Source organism: Protopterus annectens, chromosome 4.part1 (assembly GCF_019279795.1).
Source record: "Protopterus annectens isolate FY-2018-M chromosome 4.part1, PAN1.0, whole genome shotgun sequence".
In the NCBI taxonomy this organism is placed as follows: domain Eukaryota; kingdom Metazoa; phylum Chordata; order Ceratodontiformes; family Protopteridae; genus Protopterus; species Protopterus annectens.
In genome coordinates, this window is record NC_056734.1 from 892,227,579 (window position 1) to 892,254,154 (window position 26,576).

At 42.1% G+C, this 26,576-nt stretch overlaps 1 protein-coding gene across 2 annotated transcripts in view; it reads right to left on the minus strand.

Moving 5' to 3' along the window:
• The window catches only part of ALG3 (ALG3 alpha-1,3- mannosyltransferase), a 526,609-nt gene that overhangs the window by 312,161 nt on the left and 187,872 nt on the right, over positions 1 to 26,576 (minus strand). For both annotated transcript variants that reach the window (XM_044070631.1, XM_044070632.1), the window contains exon 4: positions 23,978 to 24,138. In XM_044070631.1, the coding sequence (XP_043926566.1) occupies positions 23,978 to 24,138 (161 nt within the window). The remainder of the gene's footprint in view (positions 1 to 23,977; positions 24,139 to 26,576) is intronic.

Consider the following 26,576-nt stretch of genomic DNA (forward strand, 5'->3'; position numbering starts at 1 on the left):
TCTCCTTTCAGGAGTGCTGAAAGGGCTTTCCAAAGAAGGATTCTCTGTCACCCTAGTTTTCCGGATGCCCTCTGCCGCGTGGCCGGCGTCTTCCTTTATTGATTCCCCCTCTGCCCCTGAGGGAAGAATCACCACGTGTGTCTGGAAAAACTCTCTGGGATTTTTGAAACCATGTATTTCCTCCCTTTTGACCTTTTGGATAAGACCTAGAAGGTAGGGGAAAATGGACTCCTATGGCAGAGAGAGTTTTTCCTTCCTGTTCACACCTGGTTAGTGTGTCTTTGACTTTAGGCCCGAGCAAGAATGAGCCATTGAAGGGGGGCATTAACAAAGGAGGATTTAAAGGGCTCCGCAAAGTTACATAAGTGCATCCAGGAATGTCTCCTTAGGGAAATTCCTGAACCCACTGCACTACTCGCTCCATCAGCTGCATAAAAAATGAGCCTCATGGAGGAGTTTACCACTGAATTCGAGGTGGAGAGTTGGGAGAAAACTTTATCTGATACCCCCACAGCTCCTAAACCCTGAAGAGTATCTCCTAGGTCCTTCAGGAGATCTCTCTGTAACCTGGTAAAATGTGTAAGGTAATTCAGAGACCAGAGAGCAAAGGCTGCTGAAGAGAAGGTGCACTTTCCATATCTGTCCATTGTACCAGACTCTTTTTTCGGGGGATGGACAGAAGAGGACATCTCTGACAATTCCTTCTTGGTGGCCGCCATCACAACAACAGCATCTACTGAGACATCTTTGGTAAGGAAAGTTTTATCAGTGGGGGAAGTAATGAACTTATTTGGCCTCCGAGGGACAGATGCCACTGAGTCTGGAGTCTCACACACCTTTCACCAAACTAGGTCTATGAGTTTGTCGAAAGGTGGAGACACCCAAGTGGTGGAAGGGCGAGACCCAAAAGCCTTCAGGTAAACAGACTCCTCAGAAGGGTTGATGGGCTACCATCCATCTCTCTGCTTAAGTATTTCGAGGATGTCTGCAAAGGAGACATCCTCAGAGGGTGACCGTGGGGACCCTTTTGACTCATCAAGGTCTGTGTCAGATGTGACAGACTCCTCCGGGGAGTCTATATGCTTCCTCTTACATAATCTCTTGTGAGGGTCCTCTTCAGAAGGGTATTCTGGAGAGGTTTTAGAAGAGAGGGGTTCACCCAATGGGGCATCCTGAGGCCATGGGTCTCCATGTCTCTGTGGATGTGGTTGTGTGGAGTTGGACACCATTGCCTTTGGGGGAGGAATGACTGGGTCTGAGAGTGGAGCTGCCCATGGGGACAGCGGTCTCATCTCCTCAAAGGCCCCCTGTCCATGGTCCGAGGAACCTCCCGGCTCCGAAGAGCTAGAATGCATCTCTGGCACCAAGGGGGTTTCCTCCAAGGCTGATGTAGGGGACGAACTCACCCGTGCCGAGGCCCCAAGAGGCAAGTTTGGATCTGACAAATGTCTGATCTGACTGTCCTCCCAAGATCTGACCAGAGAACATTGGCTCCTAGACTCCTCGAGCTCAGATGGTACTGAGAAAGTCAGAGCAGTAATCAGGGCCGAAGATCCTGGAACAGGTCTCGGCTCAGACGGTTCCACTTCAATCGGCTCCATGCATTCCAGCTCCAAAGCCCCAAGTCGGGTCCGCAGGAGGAATCAATGTTGGCAGGGCAGGCTTAGTCAGTTCTAAAACCCTCTGGGTCAGCTCCAACAACAATTTGACTAGCGCCGATGTCCTCAAAAGTATGTACACCACCCAATCCACATCATCATCTGAAAAGCTCCTGGAGGATTGAGAGGAGGGGGTAGCAGATCTTGAAACCTGTATAATAGGGGATCTCAACATCAGAGAAACAGGTTCCAGTGCTGAGGAGAGGCTCCAAGCTTGAAACACCAATGGCTCCGAAACGGAAGGAGCCGAGGTGGATGGTTTCCCGGGCCCGGCAGATTTCGGGTCCAATAAGGACATTTTCTGTAACTTTTTTGTCAGCTCCGAATGAGGTTCTGAAGATGAGAAAGATCTTTTTCCTGATTTTTCAGACTTTGTTGAGGTGGAAGAGGTCTGTTTGTTGGACTCTTGACTTTCTTCTATGGCGTCTTGAAAAGGAGTCTTTAATAACCCCCTAAGTATCAATTTATTCTTCCTTTCAAGAAGAACCCTGGAACTAAAAGAATGGCAAATCGCATAAGACACTCGTAGATGTACTGTTCCAAGGCAGTACACACACCATCAGTCATTGACAATTTCTGACTACACTTAGAACATTTTTTGAACCCAGAAGGTTCAATATCTTTGGTTTGTTTAGACATCTTAAAGGCCAACAAAAGAAATCACTACATATATAACAACACACCAAAAGGGTAACAGTTTTTTTTTTTGGAAGAATATATGAAAAGCACACAAAACCCTCTAACTTAAATGAGCTAGCTTAGGTGACAGAACAATCCACCAAAAAAACATGTTAGTCAATTAATGTATCCAACTATAGTAATGCACATGGAAGGGAGAAAGACCTTCTAATTTAAACTGGCCAAACAGCCCTCTAATTTAAACGAGCTAGCTTAATCAAAAAAGCACACACTAAGGAAAAAAAACATACTATCTGAACGGGCTGTACACAAACACATACACACACACACATTATATATATATATATATATATATATATATATATATATATATATATATATACACATATATATACATATATATATATATATATATATATATATATATATATATATATATATATATATATATATATATATATATATATATATATATATATATATAGCTGCCTAAGTAAAATTCTAAGTTATGTAAAGATAAAACACACTAATTTAAACAGCTCAAACAATAAGCCCAAGAAACAAGAAGGGTATTTTAAACACTATAGGGAAGCCGGGATAGGGTAGCTATATAGGCCTTGAGAGAAAAGACGGCCAACACTCAAATAACCAGAAAAAATGAATATAGCCAAAGTTGTTAACCAATGTTAACTAATTTTTCTAATCTAAAGTACTACTAAGTAATCTAAGAAGAAAAGATATCACATTTTACAATAAACACTACTGAAAGAAAATCACTTAGCCAGAGCCAGTGTGAAACACCCGATCTTGTTTAGCGGCAAATGAGAGCTGGGGAGTTTCCTAAAGCATCATGGAATAGGGTTTCAGCCACAAGCTAGTTGAAGACCTTGAGCTTTTGTAAATGGCTGAGTTGGAACTGAGGATCAGTTCTGAACCTCAACTAGTAAAGAATGAAGGCGAGACAGGACAACATCTCATCTGTAGTTTCCAGGGTAAATAGATGGCCCACCTTTGTGCAGAATGATGACGGCTGTCACTCTCACGAAGGGACAAGTGCAACTCCAGAAACAAAAAGGGAGGACCTAGGTACAAAAATTCCCTGCTGCCTCAAAGTGGTCCCCCTCGAGGCCAAAGCCAGATCTGAGTTCATCCATGCCAATGTTTCTGGGTGCTGAGATAACTCCAATAACAACCACCACAGAACAGACAGGCAACCTACGGTTCCAGGAGGACACCAGTTCTGAAACAACCAAAGTGCTCTGGGAAGCAGTATGTTCTCACAAACAAAGATACATTTGGAACTGACGTGGTTGGTTCTGGAAGGATTGGAACCCAGGTAAGGAAGGAAGAGTAGAAGGTATTGGTGGCCATCCTTGACACCACTTGGGCCCACAGTATTTTCATCACCAACTTCTCCACAGCATCTTCTGTTAGACTCCTGGAAGAATGAACAGAGACCACAGAAGGGGACTTTGGCCTAATCAAGAAGGGAGATGGTGGCATGTCAGCAAAGGGATCTTACAGAAGGGGAATGCTGTGTCCTGGGAAGAGGAGAACCAAAAGATACCAAATCCTTCGGTGCCAATGGAGGTATAAGAACTGAGGAAGCAGATGCAGGTTTCAAAGCATGGTTTGGAGTTGAAGATTTCAAAAAAGTGCTCAGGGCCAAGGCAGACCATGTCTTCACTTCCAAAAATCTAGAAGAGGTAGAAGAAATAGAAGTATGTCCTGATTTTGTTTTTTTCTCCTGTCCAGATGTGGCCTCCTCAAAGGAGAACGGAAGCAGACCTTTCAAAATAAGTTTATTTTTCCTCTTTACCAATGCTCGGTGGCTAAAAGCATGGCAGATAGAACAGTCTTCTTTGAAATTTAAGTGTCTCAAACCATAAACATATGTTTGGTCTGAGCAAGGAATTTGATGGTAACATTTTGAACATTTCTTAAAACCAGCTGGAATCCTCTCTATCAGCCATAGCGAGAAGTCACAGGCAACAGATACACACAAAAACAGACTCACACTCACACACCTCAGGGAAGGGAAACTACAACATAAAAACCCAAACAGAAGGGGGAAGGAAAGGCAGAGAAGGAAAGATATAGAGATTATTATTATTTTTTTTTATTAGAAGGAACTGCCAGCAATGGTAGTGAAAAAATACCTAGTGGTAGAGGAAGGGGTAAGGGATAGCAACAATGTTAAGAACAGCTACCTAACGATAGATGGGAAAGGGAAAGAAGTGAAAGTTTTGCCTAAAAAAATGGCTGAAGATTTTAAACAATGTGATACAAAGGGAATAGGCTAGAAGGATATTAGAAATGAGGAAAAAAGTGATTTAATAGAAAATTTCTACTTAATTGAATACGGCTCGAGAGCATAATGAACACCATGTCTCAAACTGAAAGTGGAAAACAAGATCTCAGGTAATCTACCCTAAGCAATATGGGTAAGGGATGTGCTCAACAGTTTTTTTTTGCAGCCACAAGCTACAGAAGTGAATGAGTCAGTTCTGAGGCTTCAGAACTAAACCCACATGTCGATGACAAAATGAAGATTTACAGCTTCAGATACAGTGATTCTAGAGGTCCTGATTGGTCATGTTTCAGGGTATTTAGAAGGCAGCCTGGGATATTGTCAATGCCCAAAGATGCAGTGCTCTTGGCTTTAGAGACAGCACTGAGGACCTATTCCCTTGTGATAGTTAGGGAGAGTTATATTTGATGGCACTTCCTGAGCGGAGGTTGTGGGAAGAGAGGGGTAAAGTTAGAAATGAATTTGTCTGCCAGTAGATCTGTTATATCTTCTGCTCAGTGCAGGTGGCACCATTAACAATGAGCTCTGCACACAACTGTGCAGTGCAGACAAAGCTAAACAATGGCTTGTCATTGTCCTTGACATGGGAGGCCAGATTTACCTCATCTTTAGCTTTAGTGAACTTTAGTTGGTCTTCTGATTGCTTGATTAGTTTGACAAGACTTTTATCCTGCTGGGTGCTACACCTCCTAATTTTTACATGATTTTCTTTCATCAATTATACAGCCTACTGATGCTGTAATTCCACTAGGGCAGCTTGTTTTCTGTGTTAGTTCTGTCCTTATTCCCAGCATGTACAGCTGCCTCTATGCAACTGTTAACATGCTTGTATAAAATTTCTGTGAACCGCTCCGCATAGGCAGCCATGTTCTCAGGGTTTAGAGATTATACAATACAATGAGTTAAGTGTGACTGCTAAGACAGCTGTAGAAGAAAAATGTAGAGAAAGGGGTAAAATGTCAAAAAAGCTAGACAGTGAAGCAGTCAACTGCAAAACAGTAATGGCGAAATGGCAAAACAAAAATTGGTATATACCCAAAGGCACAACACGGTTAATAATGTATGGTAAAATGGTCACATATTAAAGATGAAAGGAATAGAAACAAGAGAACAGTTGGAAATAAACAATGTTAGACAATTAGCAGTTACGTCAGAACTAGAACCAAGAAGGAGAAGGATGGACACGGGTAGAATTAGGGCTTTATCCAAACTCTACATGAAGATAATCAGATGAAATGTACATACACAGAACAAATACAGGGTATTTCATAAAATTAAGTTTAGTGAACACTTTTCAAATACTTATCAATACTACTGTAAAACATAAAACTATTATTTGCTTCAAGTCCAATGCAAACAGAACTTACCCCTACTGACTATCAGGTCTCCCTCTCATCTGCTTCACAGACACACTAATTTACCTTTTGAGCCACTCCCACTGCTCATTTCCTTCCTTATGGGTGAGCAGCAGTTGAGCTAAGAATAAGACCAAGGAATGGGGATTTTGTACTTTATACCTTAACCTCCTACTGCACATGGTAGGAGGCTGTGTACTACATGAACTATAAAATGAACTGGCACCTCACCTAAGTGTCATGTTTAATCATAGCATCACCTCAGGCTTCGTGCCCACTGAGTAGTGCACAGCTACAGTTATCCCACTCCACAAGGGGGGATTCAACTTGGATCCTGGGAACTACTGCCCCATCAGTCTGACAAGCCTGATGTGCAAGGCTATGGAACCTATTAACATGGAACTTATAAACAAAGACATTGGCAACCTTCAAGCACTGGACCCCGCGCAGTTTGGGTTCGTGAAGGGCTGATCTTGTCTCTTGAACCTGACTGACTTCTTCGAATCAGTCTCCAGAGCCGTGGACAAGTGTAAGATGGTCCACACAGCCTAACCGAACCTCGCCAAGGCCTTGGACACCATCCCCCACTCTGGAATCATAGATAAACTTACTAAGCTGGGCATTAATCCCTATGTCACTCAATGGGTTGCCAACTGGCTTACTGACAGAACCCACACTGTAAAAGTAGTCGACTCTAAATCCAGCTCCAGACAAGTGGAGTACCTCAGGGTTTAGTCCTGGGACCACTCTTGTTTGGCATCTACTTCTCTGAAGTACAGGCCAACACTAAGGGACTCTGGCTAACAAAGTTCACAGATGACTGCAAACTGGGAGCCATTATTGAATCCCCAAATGATGTGGATATTCTACAAAAGGGCCTTACAGAAACAGATGATTGGTGCCAGAGCCATGGGCTCAAGCTCAATGCCAAGAAATTAGAAGTTATGTACTCACCATAACATTCCATCTGAGTAGGTGTATTCATTTGTCTGCAACCTGTGGGTTATGGATCCGATATCGGATCCGATATCGGATCCGAACCGGCATGGTTTACCAGCTATGGATCCAAGCTCTCAGCTCCTCCCCTCACCCATAATGCCCTGCTCTACCCTCATGACCTCAGATCGAGTTTGCCAACAGCAAGAACACCCTGAAAAGGGTAACACATAATATGCAGGAAACTGAAAGGCCAGGGGGATAGGAGGGCGGGATGGTTGCAGACAAATGAATACACCTACTCAGATGGAACGTTATGGTGAGTACATAACTTCTAAATCTGAAGTAGAAGATTCATTTGTCTGCAACCTGTGGGACAGAGTCCCCAGCTACCTGAATCTTGGGCGGCCATCATGGAAGGATATTCCAGAGCACCGCGGAGCCAAAGGATGCTCTACCCCTAGATGCAAGATCCAACTTATAGTGGGAAATAAAAGTATGAGATGAAGCCCACGTGGCTGCTGCACAAATATCATCTAGAGGAATCCTAGCCTTAAAGGCTGCCGAGGTAGATACTGACCGGGTTGAATGGGCGTGTACACCCTCCGGTGCGGGCCTTCCTGAAGCTTGATAAGCCAATAAGATACACTGTGAAATCCAGCGAGATAGAGAGACTTTAGAAATTGGCTTGCCCAAATTAAATTTAGCAAAGGAAATAAACAACTGGTCGGATTGCCTATGACCAGCCGTTCTGTTTAGATAAAATCTAAGTTGCCTGTGAACATCTAAGGAGTGACACTTGTATTTACCTTTGTTTTCATATTTGGGAAAGAAAACAGGGAGGTTAATGGATTGATTAATGTTTGCTTCAGAAGCTACTTTAGGAAGAAAGGACGGGTTGGTCCTGAGGTAAACACGGTCCGGATGAAATACCAAGTAAGGAGGTTTAGCTGATAATGCTTGGAGCTCTGAAACTCTCTTGGTCGATGTAATGGCTAGTAAAAAGGCTGTCTTGAAAGACAAGAATTTGAGATCCACCGTAGCCGCTGGTTTGAAGGGGGGGGGCGGTCAAGGCCTGGAGAACTAAGGAGAGGTCCCAAGGAGGAACCGCTTGTTTTAGAGGGGGCCTGAGAAGGAAAGCACCTTTAAGGAAAATTTACACAACTTGGCTGACATGGGTGGACTAGAATCATGACCAATGTGATAATGAGAGATTGCCGCCAGTTGAACTTTGACTGTGGAACTGCTGGCACCATCGTTAAAAAGAGTGGTTAGAAAGTCAAGCACTAAAGGGAGAGGAACCGTGAAGGGATTCAGGCCTTGCCGCTCCGCCCACAAAGAAAACCGTTTCCACTTGCTGCGGTAGACTTTCCTAGTGGACGGTTTATGAGCTGCCACCAGGATTGCCTTAACAGGTGACGAAATACCGTGAGTCCTGACCAAGAGTGGAACTGGAGCAGCCAAGTGGTCAGCTTCAGGTTGTCCAGGTTCGGAGGAGATATGCAGGATGGGTGGGATATCAGATCCGGAATGGGATCTAGAATCCAAGGAGGATTCACCGAGTGAGACCTTAGAAAGGGGAACCAGATCTGTCGAGGCCAAAACGGAGCAATGAGAATCATTCTGCAACCCACCCGAGAGGCTTTCTGAAGAACTTGGAGCATCAGAGGCAAGGGTGGATAAGCGTATAGAAGACCGGGTGGCCAAGCATGCACCAGAGCGTCTCTTGGAGAACCTCCTGAGGGGTATCAGAGCGAAAAACTGTCGCACTTGGTGTTTGAGGGAGAGGCAAAAAGATCGCATGAAGGAGTTCCCCACCGTGCGAATATGCGTTCCGCTACTTGAAAATTGAGAGACCACTCGTAAGGGGTCAGAATGGTGTGACTGAGCTTGTCCGCCAGGATGTTGGACCGACCCGGAATGTGCATTGCTATCAGAAAGCGGTTGGTGGAGATTGCCCATTCCCAAACTCTCATGGCTTCTCGACAAAGAGGGTAAGACCTTGTCCCCCCTTGCTTGTTGATGTACCAGACAACAGACATGTTGTCCGACTGAATCGCAATTGTTCCCAAGGGAAGAAAGTCCTGAAGTGCTAGCAACGCTAAGAGCACTGCTCTCATCTCTAGAACGTTGATATGCAGTAAGGTCTCTGAATCGTTCCACGTGCCTTGGACGGTCCGGCCCGCAAAATGCCCCCCCCACCCGAGGCGGGAGGCGTCCGTGGTCACTGTGGCGAGAGGGGGAGAAGCACAAAATGGGTGGCCTCCGTGGAGATCTGGGGAGTGAAGCCACCACAGGAGGGACTGCTTGCAAGCCTTGCTGATCGCAATGGGATGATGCATAGGGAGAGCAAGGTAAGACCATTGTACTAAGAGAGTCCACTGGAGGATGCGCATATTGAGCCTGGCAAGAGGAAGAAGTGCTATAGCAGACGCCATGGACCCTAGAGCCCTCAGGACCAACTCCACCGGAACAAAACTTGAGTGGAGAATGGCCCGCACCTGGAGCTGCAGATTTTGAACTCTGTCCGCAGTGAGGAAGGCTTTTAAACTCCTTGTGTCTAACCTGGCCCCTATAAAATCTAAGAGCTGTGTGGGCGCCAGGTTGGATTTCTTTGTATTTATTGTAATGCCCAGAAAGGGAGCAAGATGGAGAAAGGCGTCTCGCGCCAATAGTAGTAGATGCCTTGTTGGGGCAGTAAGAAGCCAGTCGTCCAGTTAGGGGAAGACCTGCACCCCCTGAAGCCTCAGGTGGGCCGCTACCACTGCTAATACTTTGGTGAACACCCTGGGGGCTGTGGTGAGACCAAAGGGAAGGACACGGAACTGGTAGTGACTGGCTCCCAGCCGGAAGCGGAGGAACCTCCTGGAGCGCCTGTCCATCAGAATGTGGTAGTACGCATCTTTGAGGTCTATAGAACACATCCAGTGATTTTCTCCCAGAAGGGGGAGAATAGATTGCAAGGTGACCATTTGGAATTTTTCCTTGGGGACTGCCAGGTTCAAGAGAGAAAGGTCTAAAATTGGTCTTAGTTCCCCCGTCTTTTTTGGCACTAAAAAGAACCTGGAGTAGAACCCTGATCCGATCTGGTCTGGGGGGACGGGCTGGATGGCTCTTTTCTTTAGCAGATGGCCAATTTCTGCCAAAGCGGCCTCCCGTTGACCGGGTGGAACGTCTGGGAGGGACTTCAACTTTGGTAAGTGACGAAAAGGGATGCGGTATTCTCTGGATATGATCTGGAGAACCCAGCGGTCTGATGTTATGGACTCCCATGCCGCTAGGTGCCCCAAAAAACATCCCCCGACTGCCTCCAGAGTGGAGCAGCCGGGCAACCCCTCAGGGTTGCTGTGCGGGCCGTTCAGAGAAAGGTTCTCTGGACCCGAAGTTCCTGGGAGCCCCTCTGCCTCTAGGGCGGCGTCCTCCCTGTCCTCCTCTGCCTCGGAAGGACTGGTTGTCCGGAGCAGGCTGGGATTGCTGCGGCTTCCGGAACCACATCTTCTTCTGACCCTTTTGGTTCCTAGAGTAGGGCCTCTGGGGTGCAGAGAAGCGGACTCCGACGGCAGACAGTCTTCCCGTCCTTCTCGCTCTGGGTCAAAGTGTCGCGAACGGTTTTGCCAAAGAGGGCAGAACCATCAAAGGGGGCATTCGCAAATGACGCTTTGAAGGGCTCAGAAAAATCGCAGTGACGGAGCCAGGCCTGACGTCTAGTGACTAGACCTGCCCCTGTGGCTCTAGCGGCGCCTTCCATAGCATGGGAGAGTAGCCGCATAGAGGTATTAGTAACTGATCTAAGAGTGGCCATGCGGGTGGAGTGCAGCATTTTGTCCTCTTCCGACATGGACTCTGGGGGAGATGCAGCATATTCTTTAATAAGATCTCGCTGCATCCTAATGACGTGTGCCAGGTAGTTCAGCACCCTTACCGAGAAGGGCGCTGAACTAAACATCCGCTTCCCCAAGTGGTCCATCATCCGAGACTCCTTGCTCGGGGGATGGACTGAGGGACTCTCCTGAGCAAGTTCCCTCTTGGTGGCCGCCGTCAACATGGCATCTACCGGAGGCCCCTTACTCCAATGGGCACGGTCGGACGGTGGGCTGAGGATCCTATCGGGCCTCTAGGAATTGGCTCCACGGTGTCCGGTTCCTTCCACGCCCTGGTGGTAATGAGGTCCACCAGGGGGTCGGCAGGAGGGGACACCCAAGAGGTAGACGGGCCCGCTTCAAATGCCTCCAAGAACACGGACTCGTCCGAGGAAGACTTGGGGGCAGAACACCCCCCCCTTATACGGAGCATTTCCATGATGTCTCCAAATGAGACATCCTCGGGGGGTGACCGTGGGGAGCCTTCCCCTTCCTCCAAGTCCGTGTCTTCCGTGAGAGACTCGGGGAGTCAATGTGCCTCCTTTTGCACGTATGCGTGCGAGGAACATCCTCTCGGGCGCTGTCAGAGGACTCCTCGCAAGCAGCAACCTGTTTCAGGGGAGCAGCTTGGGGCACAGAAGCGGGCTGTCCCAAGGGCCGGATGGTGGAAGCCTGACCCAGTGCAGAGGGAGCGCGGGACGGAGCCGAAACAAGTGCCGGGGTCCGGAGACCCTCAACAGGGCCCTCTCCACTACATCAAACGCCGAAGGGGAGCCGACCTCGACCAAAGGATCCGACAATCGGCTCCCCCTCGGATCCGAAGAGTGGATCAGAGCCGGCGCCGAAGCGTCGGATCCGGCGGACAGTGCGCTCCGACACAGACGCGCCGAAGGAGCACTGATCCCCCCGGATCCAAGGCTCGGATCCAGGCTCCGAGAGGTCGGATCCAATGCACTCGAGGGCAGGGTCGGATCTGAAGTACAGTACTATCGGCACCGACCCACCCCGCCCGGCTGCTCGGCTCCAACTGCTCCAACCCGGTAGCGGGTCGGAGAAGGAGCAATCGGTTTGAAAAAGGGGGTCGAGCTCCCCCTCAGAGGGGGGGAGGCAAGAGCACTCCCATCTGCATCTGGGCCTGGATGAACCTTCTCATCATCCGGTCCAGATCAGCATCCGAAAGGCTATACGTAGATCTCGACGAGGCTACCGAGGTAGGCCTAGGGTGCCTCCTCGATAGCCTCGACGGAGATCGTGTCTCCTCCTCCTCAGGTCCCGGTGAAAAACACACTGGAGACCGGAGCCGAGGAGGAGAAGACCGAGCCGACAATGGAGCTGGGGGAGAAGCCCGCTTGGCTGGCGGGGCCGAAACAGAGGTCTCGGCCCGCCGCTTATGGTGCTTCTCCCTCCGGTCCCTTTTTTTAGCATCCCTCTCCTCCGAACCAGAAACGGGTGGTTGAGTCCCAGGAGGAGGAGGGGGAGCCGCAGAAGGAATAACCGTGGGTATGGTTACTCCCGAAGGAGCTGAGGTCGGAGCCGAGTCCGGCGGTAAAAGGCCCGCCAAAACAAGCTTGGACCTCCGCTCCTTCAATGCCCTGGGGTTGAACCCTGCACAAATGGAACATCCAGATGTGAGGTGTTCAACCCCCAGGCATCTAACACACCGAGTGTGGCCATCAGCTGGGGAAAGCTTATGGCCACACTCGGAGCATTTAGAAAAAATAGACTTGGGTTGCTCAGACATCCCAATCTACAACAGTAGTTACTATAACTAAAGAAGTAACTAAAGAAAACACAAAAATCACTCACAGGCCCAACACACACACTACGCTAACAGCGAGGGGAGGGATATAACTTTTAGATTAAACACTAAAAAAAGTAAATATACCAAAGGGGAAACCTACACTTTCACACAAATAACCAAAAAAAATCTTTAAATTTTACAATTTAAATACTTGAACTAGCACTTAGCTGGAGAGCTGGAAAACAATCTGGTCACCATGCGCGACAAACGAGATCTGGGGTCATGAGGGTAGAGCAGGGCATTATGGGTGAGGGGAGGAGCTGAGAGCTTGGATCCATAGCTGGTAAACCATGCCGGTTCGGATCCGATATCGGATCCGATATCGGATCCATAACCCACAGGTTGCAGACAAATGAATCTCCTACTTCAGATTGTATAGTTATCCCCTTTGGGAAAAAACATGCACCCGTGAATTACCACCTAGGTAGCAGTACACTGAACACTGAAAGGCTGACAAGAGACTTAGGGACACAGGTAGACGGTGGTCTCACCTTCGATAACCACATCGCCACAACAGTCAGGAAATCTTTCTATGTGGCACACTTCATCACTAAGGGCTTTTCATCCAGAGAAAAGGAGGTCATTGTCCCACTTTACTCATTCCTCATTAGACCCATTATAGAATATAACACCCCGTTTGGTATGTACCTCTCAAGACGTCTGCAACAACTGGAATGGCTGCAGAAATACCCCACTAAAAGAATCACAGACCTAAAGCAAATACCCTATGCTGAATGTATACAAAACACCACCTATACTGTCGCATATTGTCTGCTCAGAGGCAATCTCTGCTCAACATACAAGGCCATGTCAAACCCAGAGCTGTTAGACATGCTAGACTTAAAGAAATCCCAGTCCCTCAGAGAGACACGCTTCAGGGATCTTAACCTTGTCATCACAATGAACAAAATATGCTGGAGGGATAGGTTCCTGACCCAGAGACTCCCCAGACTCTGGAATAGACTGCCCATACATGTCAAGCAGAGTGCCTCTTTGGCCCTCTTCAAAAGGAACCTTGATGATTGGATGGGAGATAGGAAATTCACCCCGGGGATCACTTCAGTCACCCTACTAGACAGGGGTCCAGGAAAGTAAATACTGTGGGAAGAAATAGCCAGGGAATTGTTATGGCTAGGCTTATATAAGCCCTAGGGCTGATAGGTTCATAGGTTAGTACTAGGCTATGGCCAGAGCATACAAAGTGGGCTGTGTGACTTCCCTCAGCACTTCCTTGTAAAAATGCATAACAGACTTAATTAGCTGCATCTCATATCTATTTCTTAAGATCCCTCAGAATTTACCTGTACATGGAAGTTCAACTCTCCAAGCAAGAACACTGCCGAGAAAGTTCTCTAGTCTGACCTGATCCACGGAGATTGAAGTACATCTCAACACGTTAAGGAATAAGAAAGGCCAGAGGATAGTAACTCTCACAAATATTGTAAAATCAAACAACTAACCCTGAACAGGTGCTGGATATGTTGTTGGCACTAAATAGAAAACCTCTTCCATTTACTTATACATGATTTTCTATTAGCAGGCTTTCTTGCCTCCATTAGTACCTGCTGCATGTCCTCAGTAAACAGATGCTTAAAAGGAATTAAGACCCTGTGAAGAAACTGGACACTGTCATTTCTGCTAGCATGTCTGGCTGAAGTTTTATACATAATTTCAGATTGACCTGTGTGCTGTATGCCAACATGACTAGCTATGATATTGCAAATAGGTTCTTACATGTTGATTTATGACCTGTTTGTACAGAATGTTTTAAAGACTTGAACAGTGTCCTTTTGCATTTCTAACTGTGCATGTTTGTGAAGATTCTAAAGGCAGACTGTCTCAGATTCAGCTGATCTGCAGATGATGTCATTGGAATGTTGACAGTTGCTATATGTTACTGTCAAAAATTGAAAGACGGGGAGAAAAATTTAGAAAACAGCTGTTGGTTGATTTTCAAAATATGAAATGAAAATTAGAACTGGAAGGTTGATTTTCAAAATATGAAATGAAAATTAGAAATGGAACAGTTGTGACAGGCTAGTCTATAGAAGAGCCTGCTATTGTGTCAGTTACAGTTGTCAGTTAACAGCCAGTTGTGAGTTTGATACCCAAAAGAACTTGCCAAGAACTGTAAGCCTGTGTTTGCTCAGTGTTAATAATTTAGATCAGGCACTGTGTTCTTTAGGCAATTAGGAAATTATAACTAATCAGTTAGATCAGTTAGATATTTTTAAATGTTGGATTTCGATCCTTCAGTATTGATTTCATTTTCCTGGTGATTGAGTTCTGTTTGTTTATTAGAAATTACTGTTTTATATTTTTAATCATTTTTCTCACTATTAAATATTTTTTATTAACTTACATTGTGGCTGGTCAAGCCGTGTTTCCTTTAGTGAATTGAGAGTGCTTATACTTGCCTTGATAACTTCTCAGGCCAATCCAAAAGCCTGGATGCTTAGGTAATTTGCTATTATTGGTTTTAATATTTCATTTTCATAATTGGTCACTCCTTAAAAAGGCACAAAGACACTGTGATTCATGGCAGCATTACCACAATATTTTGGGGAATAGACACAGCTGAAAATCTATGTCATGCTATCCCAGAAGTGTTTGGATGTGTGAGATTTAATTTAAGTGTGAGCATATGAGAAGGCTTAAACTGGGACACCTTGCTCTGAAGTGGATAATAAGGAGTTACATTAGGGGTGGACAGAAGTATACACTCTAGTCCCAGGCTATAGAGTGTGTTCCTGTTGTGATCTTATGGAAAGATTGTGAAATATTATTCCTGTTAAAGTGACAGTCTCACATTGGAGTCATTAGTGAGGATTGAAGCTCCTTAGTTATTGACCCAGGACAGTAGGAGATGTCACATTATTGTTGGCTGTCTGGTGGGGTATTGTGGGAACTTTACATTATTTGGTGGCAGTTCAGTAGGATAGTAACTGGACATCACAGACCTTATCATCCAGGCAGTCATTTCAAGTTGATTGATGCTGAGGAGTATCAAACACCCTGTTCTTGTGTGAACATATCCATTCTGTGAGGAAGCTTGTGGTAATTAACCTTGACTGTTTACAAAAGAAAGAAGGGGTACAGTGGCCTAGGCCAGAAGGGAGTCACCACAATGATCTTGAGGGATTCCTTCTAAATCTTCAGACATACCATCAATATTAGTGGAAAAAGTACAATAGCATACAAGAACATTCCTGTCCAAGGAAAATAAAATAAAAAGCATCTGTCTTCCAGGCCTTTATGCATGCAGTCCTGGAAAAGAATCTTTCCAATTAATTGTTTAGAGATAAGGCAAAGAGGTTTCATTGAAGAACTCTACATAGATTGATCAAATCATGGAAGCCACCCTGTTCTGTCTTCCATTCATGAGGATCTCCCCTAGTCCTGCTCAGCTGTCTGCCACACAATTTTTTCTGATGAAATCCAAGATGCCTTTAAAATGAGATTACGTTGTGAAGCTATATCCCAAGCTAACAAGGCTAGTCTGTAAAGAGTATGACCTGGTTATCCCTTGCTTGTTGATATACCACATGACTGTGGTATTGCCTGTAACCACTCAAAGGGGCTCAAAGATAGTTCAGAGAGGTGAGTGCCTTAATCAGGGCAAGCATTTCTTTGATAGTTAACTGCTTACATCTGTCCTTGATGTCCCACACCCCTGCACTATTATCCCTCCTGAAACTGCTCCCAAAGCAAAGTCTGAGGGAGGGGAGAAGAGGAGACCTGTGTTCAAGTATATCTGTTATCTCCACCAAATGATTTCTCTTCTGAAAACCCAAACACTGTGATTTGAAAAGATGAATGGTGTTGCTACTGGGACCAAACAATTTTCAGATACCACTGTATCTTTTGCACAGGGAGTATTATGATAACTACAGATGCCATGAGACCCCAAATCCTGAGGTATTCCCTCACAGTGACTGAAATCTGAGTGAAAAACCTTACAAATAGATCTAGATACAGATTTAGATCTATTTTTTCCTGTGGAAGAAAATATGTTTGAACTGAGGTAACTAGTTGATATCGCAGGAATACAGTCCTGTGTGAAGGAGTCAAAAAAGATTTTTAAATGTTCCTTTGGAATCCCAGTTTATATAAGAGATCTCTCACGCAAGACACAGATTCCTGACACTTTGAAAAAGTTCACTCTGATATATTTAAATTACCTGTTAAGGATATCAGGTGTCTCAGCTAAATGACATTTCTGAATGTCCATGACTTTTTCTTTTAAGTCTATTTATGGAGAATTTCAGGCCAATAAATCCAAACCCCACTAGCTGTGGACATGCATGTTTCTGTCTTCTTATGGCATCATCAGCACAGCATAAGTGGAATGTTTAGCTAACATTTGGAAACAGGATTGTTGTACCCAACTGATATCCATAAACATTAGGGTGTCTGCAAAATATCCCAACTAACAAACTAAAACAATGAGTAAAGGTATCACACAGTGGGAAGTCTAACTTTGCTAGATTTTTCTTTTTGTGTTTTTTAACCAATTGTTTTTTTCTATGTGACCTTTTGTTTTAGTTTGTTAGTTTGGATATTTTGTAGACACCCTTATGTTTATGGATATCAGTTGGGTACGACAACTCTGTGTTTCTAAATGTTAACCAAATATTTCACTTATGCTGTGCTGATGATGCCATAAGAAGGCAGAAACATGCATGTCCACAGCTAGTGAGGTTTGGCTTTATTGGCCTGAAACTGCCCATAAAAAGACTTAAAGGGAAAAGTCATGGACATTCAGAAATGCATTTAGCTGATATACCTGATATTCTTAAAGGGTAATTTGCATATATTCCATGTCACCTCTGATACAAGAGGTTTACGGTATCACACAGTGGAAAGTCTAGCTTTGGTAGATTTTTCTTTTTGTGTTATTGCCTGCCTCATCATGGACATTTTTTCACCTAGGCAGCAGCCCTCTGTCACCATCTAGTGGTCAAAAAGAGACAGAAAATCATCATGGTGCCCTGGCTAATCTACCCTTGTAAGTATGAATACCGCCTTGGGTTTTCCATTAAAAGGCATAGCTCTCAACTGTCCAGATATTCGCAGAATGTCCAGATTTTTGCCATATATTTTTGATTGTTCTTAGCCTTATATTTTTTTGTCTGGTCTTTATAACATTTTGGTTTTCTGGCAAATCACTGGCTAGTTACTGAGGACTGAATTCAGAAAATAATGACAGCCATTTGAGCTTCAGACTTTGTACCCATCAGAAAAGTCATGTTAATGCAAAGCCTTTCATTCTATCAACTCTCTAAGTTTGTAAGAGCAATATTTAAACTATCCCTATTTTTAGGCCTTTGTCCCCCCATTTTTTATGGCTTCATCCAGATTTCTTGCTCTAAGAGGTTAAGATGTATGTTAAGAGGCCATTGGCCTAGTGGGACTAACCCAGTCAAAGAAGTGTAAAAAAATAAATATGTTCTGCTATAAATTTGATGTACTTTGAACTTTGTGTACTTTAAAGGGGCACAACACAACCACTGTACACAGTAGCTGAAAAAACATGATGTAAGATAACTTTATCTAAGTTTAAACAGTCTTCTACCACTATACAAGTAACAAAACATTTATATTTACCAAACGTAAGATGCATCCCTGCCACAAACTAAAAGAGTTTTACTTTGATTGCCAATATCACTTTTTTTCCACTCAGGTCTTCTATCTATTGTAATGCGTCTTCCCAGATGGTTACTTTTTAATGCATTACACCTAGCAGCACTGATGTCTATCTCTCTCTCTCTCTACAACCCTTTAGCAACCTTGCCTATTTTGACAATCTTATTTCTCTTTCTGACCATCTTTCATTCATCCTGCTCTCTTTCATTATCCCATTTTTCACCTAAGGAAAACTGTTTGCTGCCATTTGCTCTACTATATTTCTGTCTAATCCTTATCTGAATGTATATTAGATTCCTCTCTCTAAAGCCACCATCATGCTAATATTCCAAAATGAATTAGTAGTCCAACTGTAATTAATATCATTTATGTATGAACAGCATCACAAAAGGTCACTGAATGTACTCAGATGCCATTATATTTCATGTTAAAAGTATTAATCTGTTTGAATTTAAAGTTGGTAGTACTGTCCTTATCTAAACACTACTGTGAATGTAGACAGAATCCTTATTTTTTTAATGTTAATGTAGCTTCTCCTGAGACCCTTTTACAAACACACATATTGCTTTACAGTGATCAGTCCAGATAGAAAGCAAACAAATGTTATATTCATTGACTTAATTAATTTACTTGAAATATATGAACCTAGATGGTCCAACTAAGCCTACTACCCATTTTATGAGAATTCTTAATCTGGAAGGTGGTTAAAGTCCCATTACAGAACAAGAGCAAATACAAGTACATAACTACCATCAGAAGGATTTTCAACATAGTCAGGAAATAACCTCACAGCTATACAGAAAATAATAGATAATCCTTCACTTCACTAGAGTGCACACAAGGGGCATGGAATATTTAGTGAAATGTGACACAATCAGATGTGGCAGTGAGTGTTTTATATGCACCCATCCCCGTCTTTGCAAATATTTTTCTTGCCTATTAGAAAGATATCTAAAAACTTGGATGGAGACATGGTCAACAATGGGTAACATTTTACCTTTTAACAATTTTTAGATGTTTTACTAAAAGTAGATATAGGTTCATTAATGATAGATATTTTTGGAAAGGACAGTTTTATTATTTATTTCCATGCTTTTATTTACCACCTCAATGTACATGAAGTAAAATGTTGTAAAAGGCCACAAGAATGGGATGTCAAAACTAACTGGTAACATGTTTAAAATGAGCTTGGAGGAGTTAAAAATCTATGTTTATAGAAACGGGTTAAGACAAAATATGGCCCAATCAGCCTATAATATACAATACTGACAATATATGAAAATAGCCTTAGTTTATATCCATTTATTTATTTTATTTATTTATTTACTTATTTATTTATTTTATTAAGAGTCTGTGGTACAATAAAGAAGACTGTGAAAGACAATGGAAAATTATCAGTAGAAGTATGCAATTGGCACAAACAATAGGTATAGAACCCCACTTTGAAACAAGAAAACTAAGAATTAATTTTTTTTTAGAAGTGAATGATAGTCACATTATTTTCAAAAACAGATCAAAAGGCATGTTTAAATGTGTCATGTGTAGATATTGCAGATATATTTCTGAAGGGTCCATACCTAACTGTGGAAAACTGCAAAGGGATAATCTCAGTAAAAGACTTTTAATTGTACAAGCACATTTATTGTGTACACAGAAACCTGTAGGGAATGCAAATGTAGGGAAGACCACCAGACCTCATTTGTTCCAATGGAGCTCAGGAAGTTTGCACTTTAACTTCCAATGGGCAGACCCTAAGGCTTTTGACAGAATCAAATGATGTCCTCACATTTCAAACAAATGTTCAGATCTCTGGAACCATAGAGGTTATGAAAGAAGTATACATTACAAACTCTTCAGAGCAAACTATTTGTATAATGGTAGCATTCTTTAGCTTCCTGGTCTTAAACCAAATTTTATAAGTTACAGTAAACACAGTAACTATTATAGATCTTAAACCAAACTTTATAAGTCACAGTAAACACAGTAACTACTGTTACACACATACTGTTAGCAGCATTTTATTCATCTAGCTGAGAGCTTTTATATGAGGCTAAGGAGTTCTGTCTGTGTTACCTGGTTGTTGAGATATTTAGAAAAAATGTGAAAATTATATCTATATAAATTAATATCATAAAAACAACAGTTAATATCTACTTACCTGCACTAGACAGATGTCAAATACTAATGCAGTTGAGTTTGCTATTGTGTAAGCTCTAAGATGAAGTCTTCTAAAAACTTGAATATAGCATGGTTTTGGAATTACTGATGCAAATATGAACAAGCTATATTTGACGCCTAGAGGCATCAGTAAGAGGCAACTGCAGATGCACCTGGAGGTGAACTAGTGAATGATATTCAAAAGAAGAATGTTAATAATGCTCTGTATAGACATACTACAATGCACACAGAATTTAATAAATTTGTATTTTCTGTTTTAGGTATTATTCATATAAATCAGGAGGGTAGTGTTTTGAAACTATTATAGAAGAAGAAGAAATATTTTGGTAACTGTAGCTGAACGTTGACCTGGATGGAATGATCAGATAAGTTTAAAAAAATTATTTAAAAATGAGATAATTATGAAGTTAAAATGGGTGTTGTAAAAATGTTATTATGATGTGAATTTTACTGTAAATATAAATGTGTGGTTCTGAATGAAATTTATTATTCTACTGAAGTCCATGTAATGAGGATGAGTGCACTACATACATTTCATCAGAAACCTTTTTCATTCACCATAAGATTCTTGGTTATTAAACAGAATTTATCTTGCACCATAACATTGGTTCTCACGATACTGTAGTTTTGACACAGCTGTCTGGTTTAGTCCATGACTCCCAATCATTAACAGAGTACTAATCTGAAAGATAAGGGATCTTGAAGTTACCGAATAACTTTAATGAGAAATAAATCTGAAAACAAAGTAAAACTGACACAGTTCAGAAGGGCAAAATATGCAAATCCTTGTTCCCCTGGTAACCCTTGCAGAGCTTGGATATTATGGGACTCCCAGATGGGACACATACATGCCAATGCTAAGAATGAATAAGTACACAAGTTATTTTTTTTTTTCTTCAAATCCTGAGCCCTTTCGTAACCAACAGCTGCTCTGCACATCAGTTTTATTACCCATGGCTGCAGCAATCAGTGCAAGTGTCCAAACAGTTAAAAACTTGCATACTAATGGAATTAATAAAGGTCCCTTTCAGCATCTAGAATGATGTAACATATAACTAATCAGTCAGATGACAGTGGATCTGCAGAGTATCACACAACAGAGTCTAGTCTGAATTAAATCCAGTAACAGAAGACTACAGGATAAAGGGAGAGCTTAGGAAAGCCAAAGCATTAAGAAATACCCCTGCACATGCACTCTCTATGGCAAATCAAAATACTGCATGCACATGCATGCATGTCAACACTGAAACAATTCCATGTACTGGTGTTTTTCAGCTTGTGTAATTGAAAACCTGGATTCAAAGATGGAAAAATTATCAGAGAACATAAAAACATGAGGAACAGCTATGAGCCTAACATCAGCTATACATCAATGCAGAGACAGCAAAGTGGATATTAGCTGCTGTGGGAGAGACAACTGATGAAGGGCAGAGGTCAAGTCCCAAGCATCGATATTAATAAGATTTGGATGCAGGAAACATACTATATCACTTCATGTTTCCTTCAGATTTAGGGGAAAACCTCAGCAGTTCACATGGGGATAAAGGCATACAAAAGGCTTCAGGTTCCCTAACTCATCTCACCTTAAACTGTGCAGAGAGGTCAGTGTGTCGCCTATAACTGGCAGATGGTATCCAAGGGTTAAAGCATGAAAACTGGAACTGACTCAAAAGTAACTTGATGAGCTAGGTTACATCTCACAGGGAAAATTAGAAAAATAAAGATAACCAAAATTACTGACTTTGATATGCCAGCACCCTGCATAGCTCTCAACTGTTGAGATTTTTACAGAATGATCACATTTTTGCTTCATATTTTTGGTCTGTTCCTCATAAAATTTGTATTTTTTTTTTGGCATATCACTGAGGAATGAGGTCACCAGATATTGACATACTGAGTTTCATACTTCATATCCTTCAGAAAATGCATGCTAATACAAAACCTGTAATTCTAGCAGCTTTCTAACTTTATAATAACTGTATAAAAAACAGCCCGTTTTTGGACCTTAGTCCCCATTATTTTATTTAAAATTTGTTCCTGTTTTTGGACCCTTTTGCCCCCGTTATTTTAGGCGTTGCTCAGATTTCTTGCGCTGAGAGGTTTAGAGACATGGCACCCTAGCAAGATGGATAAAGCATTAACTACTGTCCAGCTGACCTGGGTCCAGTTAGTGACTTGGGCATCTGAAGCACCAGCAGTGAGTAATGGGTGGTTACCTTGGCATTCCTCATATATGATACCTGGTGGAGGCTGGGGATGTAGAGGGGAAGGGATGGACACTGGCTGAGCTGTTGCAGAGTTGTGGCAATAAACCAGCTCAACCCCACTGCTTCCCACACCACTTGGACATTACACACAAATGTAGGGTAAAAAAACTCCACGGCAGCATGACATGTGAGCTCAGGAAACCACAGAAGCTCAGTCTCAACCCCAAGCCTATGGGCCAAGTCCAGGGGAACTCAGCTAGATGGACCAGACAATGGATGAAGGCACTGGGATGGGCTGATGATCAGCTGCATTGCAGAAAAATAAAAGAAAAAAAGACAGCTCTTCAAAAACATAAAACAACCATTTTAGTCTGAGAAAAAACAACCTCCATCCCTCACATAGGGAACTGTGACCTCCAACCTGCTGCTTCCTGAAATATATCAACTCTGAGATCATGTAACCTTCTAGTAAGGGGAACTATGTGACAAAGCAGGGATTCCATTAAATAAGGTCAACTAATCCCACTGTGAGAAAAGTCAGCTCAATCTAATCTATGAATCCCCAGTAAAAGTAGAGAAGTTTGTACAATGGACATATTTGGATAAAACCAAGTTGCTACTAAGCCAGCACAGCTCCTGATGCCAAACAGCAGGGACTAAATGCCTCCCAAACACACGTATGCTTGTTCTGGAAGTCAAAGGCAAAAACAACAAGCTGCTACTAAGCCAACACAGTTCCTAATTCCAAGCAGCAGAAATAAACACCTCCAATAAGCACAGTCAGAGAGGTGAAACTCATCAAAGATAAACTCAGCCAGATAGCCAAACTCACTGAAGCAGGTCTTTTTAAATTCCAAAGGGATAAGCAAACAAGACGCCAATAAACGAACGACTTCAATTTTAATAAGCACCACGATACTGCTTTTCGTCGGCGCCCTGCACCAACTTCTTCAGACGTTGAAAAATAACAACTCGCACTTTAGTGCTGCTACATTTAAAGCCATTGCAAGCAAAGTCTATTACAAAACACACCCTCCAATTACCTTAAAGGAACAGGCACAAGTAGCTACAGTCTAAATAAAATGTTCCTATCCCATAAACACACAATATAAAAAGTTGTATGTGATATAAAATATACAGCTGTAAAATTAATACTGTTCCTTACATAGCACTTAAATAATAAAACCAAGTTGTCAAATATGGGCAGCAGCAAACTGGAGTAAAATATTATATAAATGTGAATGTACAAAAATAAATCAAACTTTCTTCTGTAATGAAGTTTATATTAAGGTCCTTCATGGACAGTAACGCATTACCTATGATTCTGTATGCTACTAAGGCATACACAGTTATGTTACTTTTAGAAAACAACAGTGTAGTACTTGCCTAAAGAAGAAACAGCCCAGAGACCAGTGGTTGTCTAAAAACAGATTTACAGCTCCATAAAGAATCGCCATGGCAACAGGATCATTGAACAGGCGGAGGATAAATATGGAATGAATCCGATAAGATGCACAACACATGAAGAAGAACACATATGGCGGGACCTGAGTGGAAAGGGAAACAAGGACACGTTCATTTGCTGCTTGTGAAATATAAGAACATTTTCAAACAACATCAAAGGTTAAACCAGCAAAGAAAAATATGATAGAATCATAAGTAAAACATTTGGCGAACAGGACCTTGGTTTACATGGTAAGACAAAATGATTGCCTACAGAATTCTAAACAGGAAAAGTCTTGATTAAATAGATAAAATATGTATCGTATGCCAAAATAGTAGACACACACATACATACACACAAATGTAAAAATATGTCCTTTTTAAGGGAATACAAAAAAAGAAATGCCTTTTTTTCTGTAGACCTAGTACCCAGGAAATAACAAAATGGACATTATTTCAACATACACAATGAAAGCAAAACTGACACTGAACATATTCAATAATAATCTATGATCGGAAAAAGGCCAGTAGCTGAAAGCGCTTATCGTCTGTAAGGGGATTTTCAAAGTTTGAACGTTAAACAGACGATTCTAACTTTTAAACAGTCTTGTGCTCATTTTGTTGATTAAAGAGCTTGGTTTTAATATTGTCTGTGGGGCTGTGTCTCGGCCTTTACCATTTACGTTACATTTGTTCTTCCGAACAACCTTTAGCAGTTACAAGGTATTTTAGTTGCATTATATTCAGTAATAATGGTCATACAGCATTTTCATGTGCACTGCATTTACTGACTCAGAAAAGATAATAATGTTTATGGGTTATAAGCCTGTAACATACTCAGATTTTGCACAATATCCCAACTAAAACAATGAGTAAAAGGTCACACAGGAAAACCAATTTATTAAAAAACACAAAAAGAAAAATCCAGCAAAGCTAGACTTTCCACTGTGTTGACACCTTAAGCCTCTTGTATTAGAGGCGACATGGGATATATGCAAATTACCCTTTAAGGATATTAGGTGTTTCAGTTAAATGGCAATTCTGTATGTCCAAGACATTCCTCTTATACTGTGCTGATGATGCCATAAGAAGGCAGAAACATGCCCAGCTAGAGGGGTTTGGCTTTTCTAAGACTATACTAGCAATGTTTAAAATGTGTCCCTAGTTTTGGGCTTTTGCCCCCCCCCCCCCACCAATAAATTTTGGCTTTCTACATATTTCTTGTGCTGCATAGTTCTTCAGGGGGAGAAAAGTTTATACTGCTGCTTACGCCAAGTCTGTTTGTATTGTTAGTAGCACAACAGGTAAAATACTTGCTTTTGATGCCTGAGAATGTCCTCTTTGGCAGGGATACACAGTAACTATGAACCTCTTATCAGTTTGCCATTCCCTATTGCAATATTACTAGCTTATCATTTTTTATCATATAGCATAGGCAATTCCTCAAGGGAAACAGGCACATTATTTGTAGATGAAAATGAAATATTAAGTTGTTTGCTAGCCCCAAACTCTTTAGTTACAGATCTTACAAATGTCTTTAATGCTGAATTATTTATATAACTTTTATTTCTGCAGAAATTGTGCATATTTGCTGATACTGGTGGATTGTAGAAGTTTGAGTAGACTTTTATGATGGAAATGTTCTGAATTGAGCAGTTTTGTCATTATTGTTTCATGCATTTTGTTTTATTGCTTACTGGAAAAATGTTCAAAACAATAAATTTAAAATGTGCTCTAAAAAGTGTGCTGTATCATACAAGGAATTTCATTTAATACAATCAGGAAGGTGTATAAAAGAACACATGTATGTTTTGTGTGCAAGGGGCCTATGATTTGAAAGCAGCCCAAAAGTAATCTTTATCCACTACTGGCCAGATGCATTTTCTTTGAATGTGTGTTTCAATGAATATGTGTTTCAAGGGCAGATAAGTTTCAATGCTAAGTTGATTTTCATTGTGAGACTGTATTGCTTTGTTTAGCAGATGTTAATTAGTGTTTGTGCTATAAAATGTGTTAGAAAAATATGTATTTGAACATATATAAAGTGCTAGTTTAAAAGCAAATAGTATATAATGCATTTTATTCTATTAATAATATGGCAATAAGAATGATTTTAACATGTAATTGCTTGAAGCTTTGGAACTGCAGTGTATTTGAACTCTGACCCTGGCAGTAGCCAGCTCAGCAAGCTTATGTTTTTCACTAATGATTATCTGCTGGGTCAGGAAATTAAATGTATAAAGCATTGAAAATCTTCTTCTCCTTCCTCTGGGACAATTGGCCTTGTAAATGTCATCAAGATAAGACGCAGGTGTTGGAATGTTGCAAGAAGAACAAAGAAGTGTATTACAAGACTGAACCAACTATTGTATTCGAGCAGGCCTGAAACCTTGAAGGAGTAACATTTACAGAAAGACATTATAACTGACCAGGTGCTTTACAAGGCTGTATTATTCCCAAGGGAAAACTTGTTTAGAAAATATAACATCAGCAATCTTTATGAATAGAATACTGTTAGTAAAAGTGATGTAGATGCCCTGTG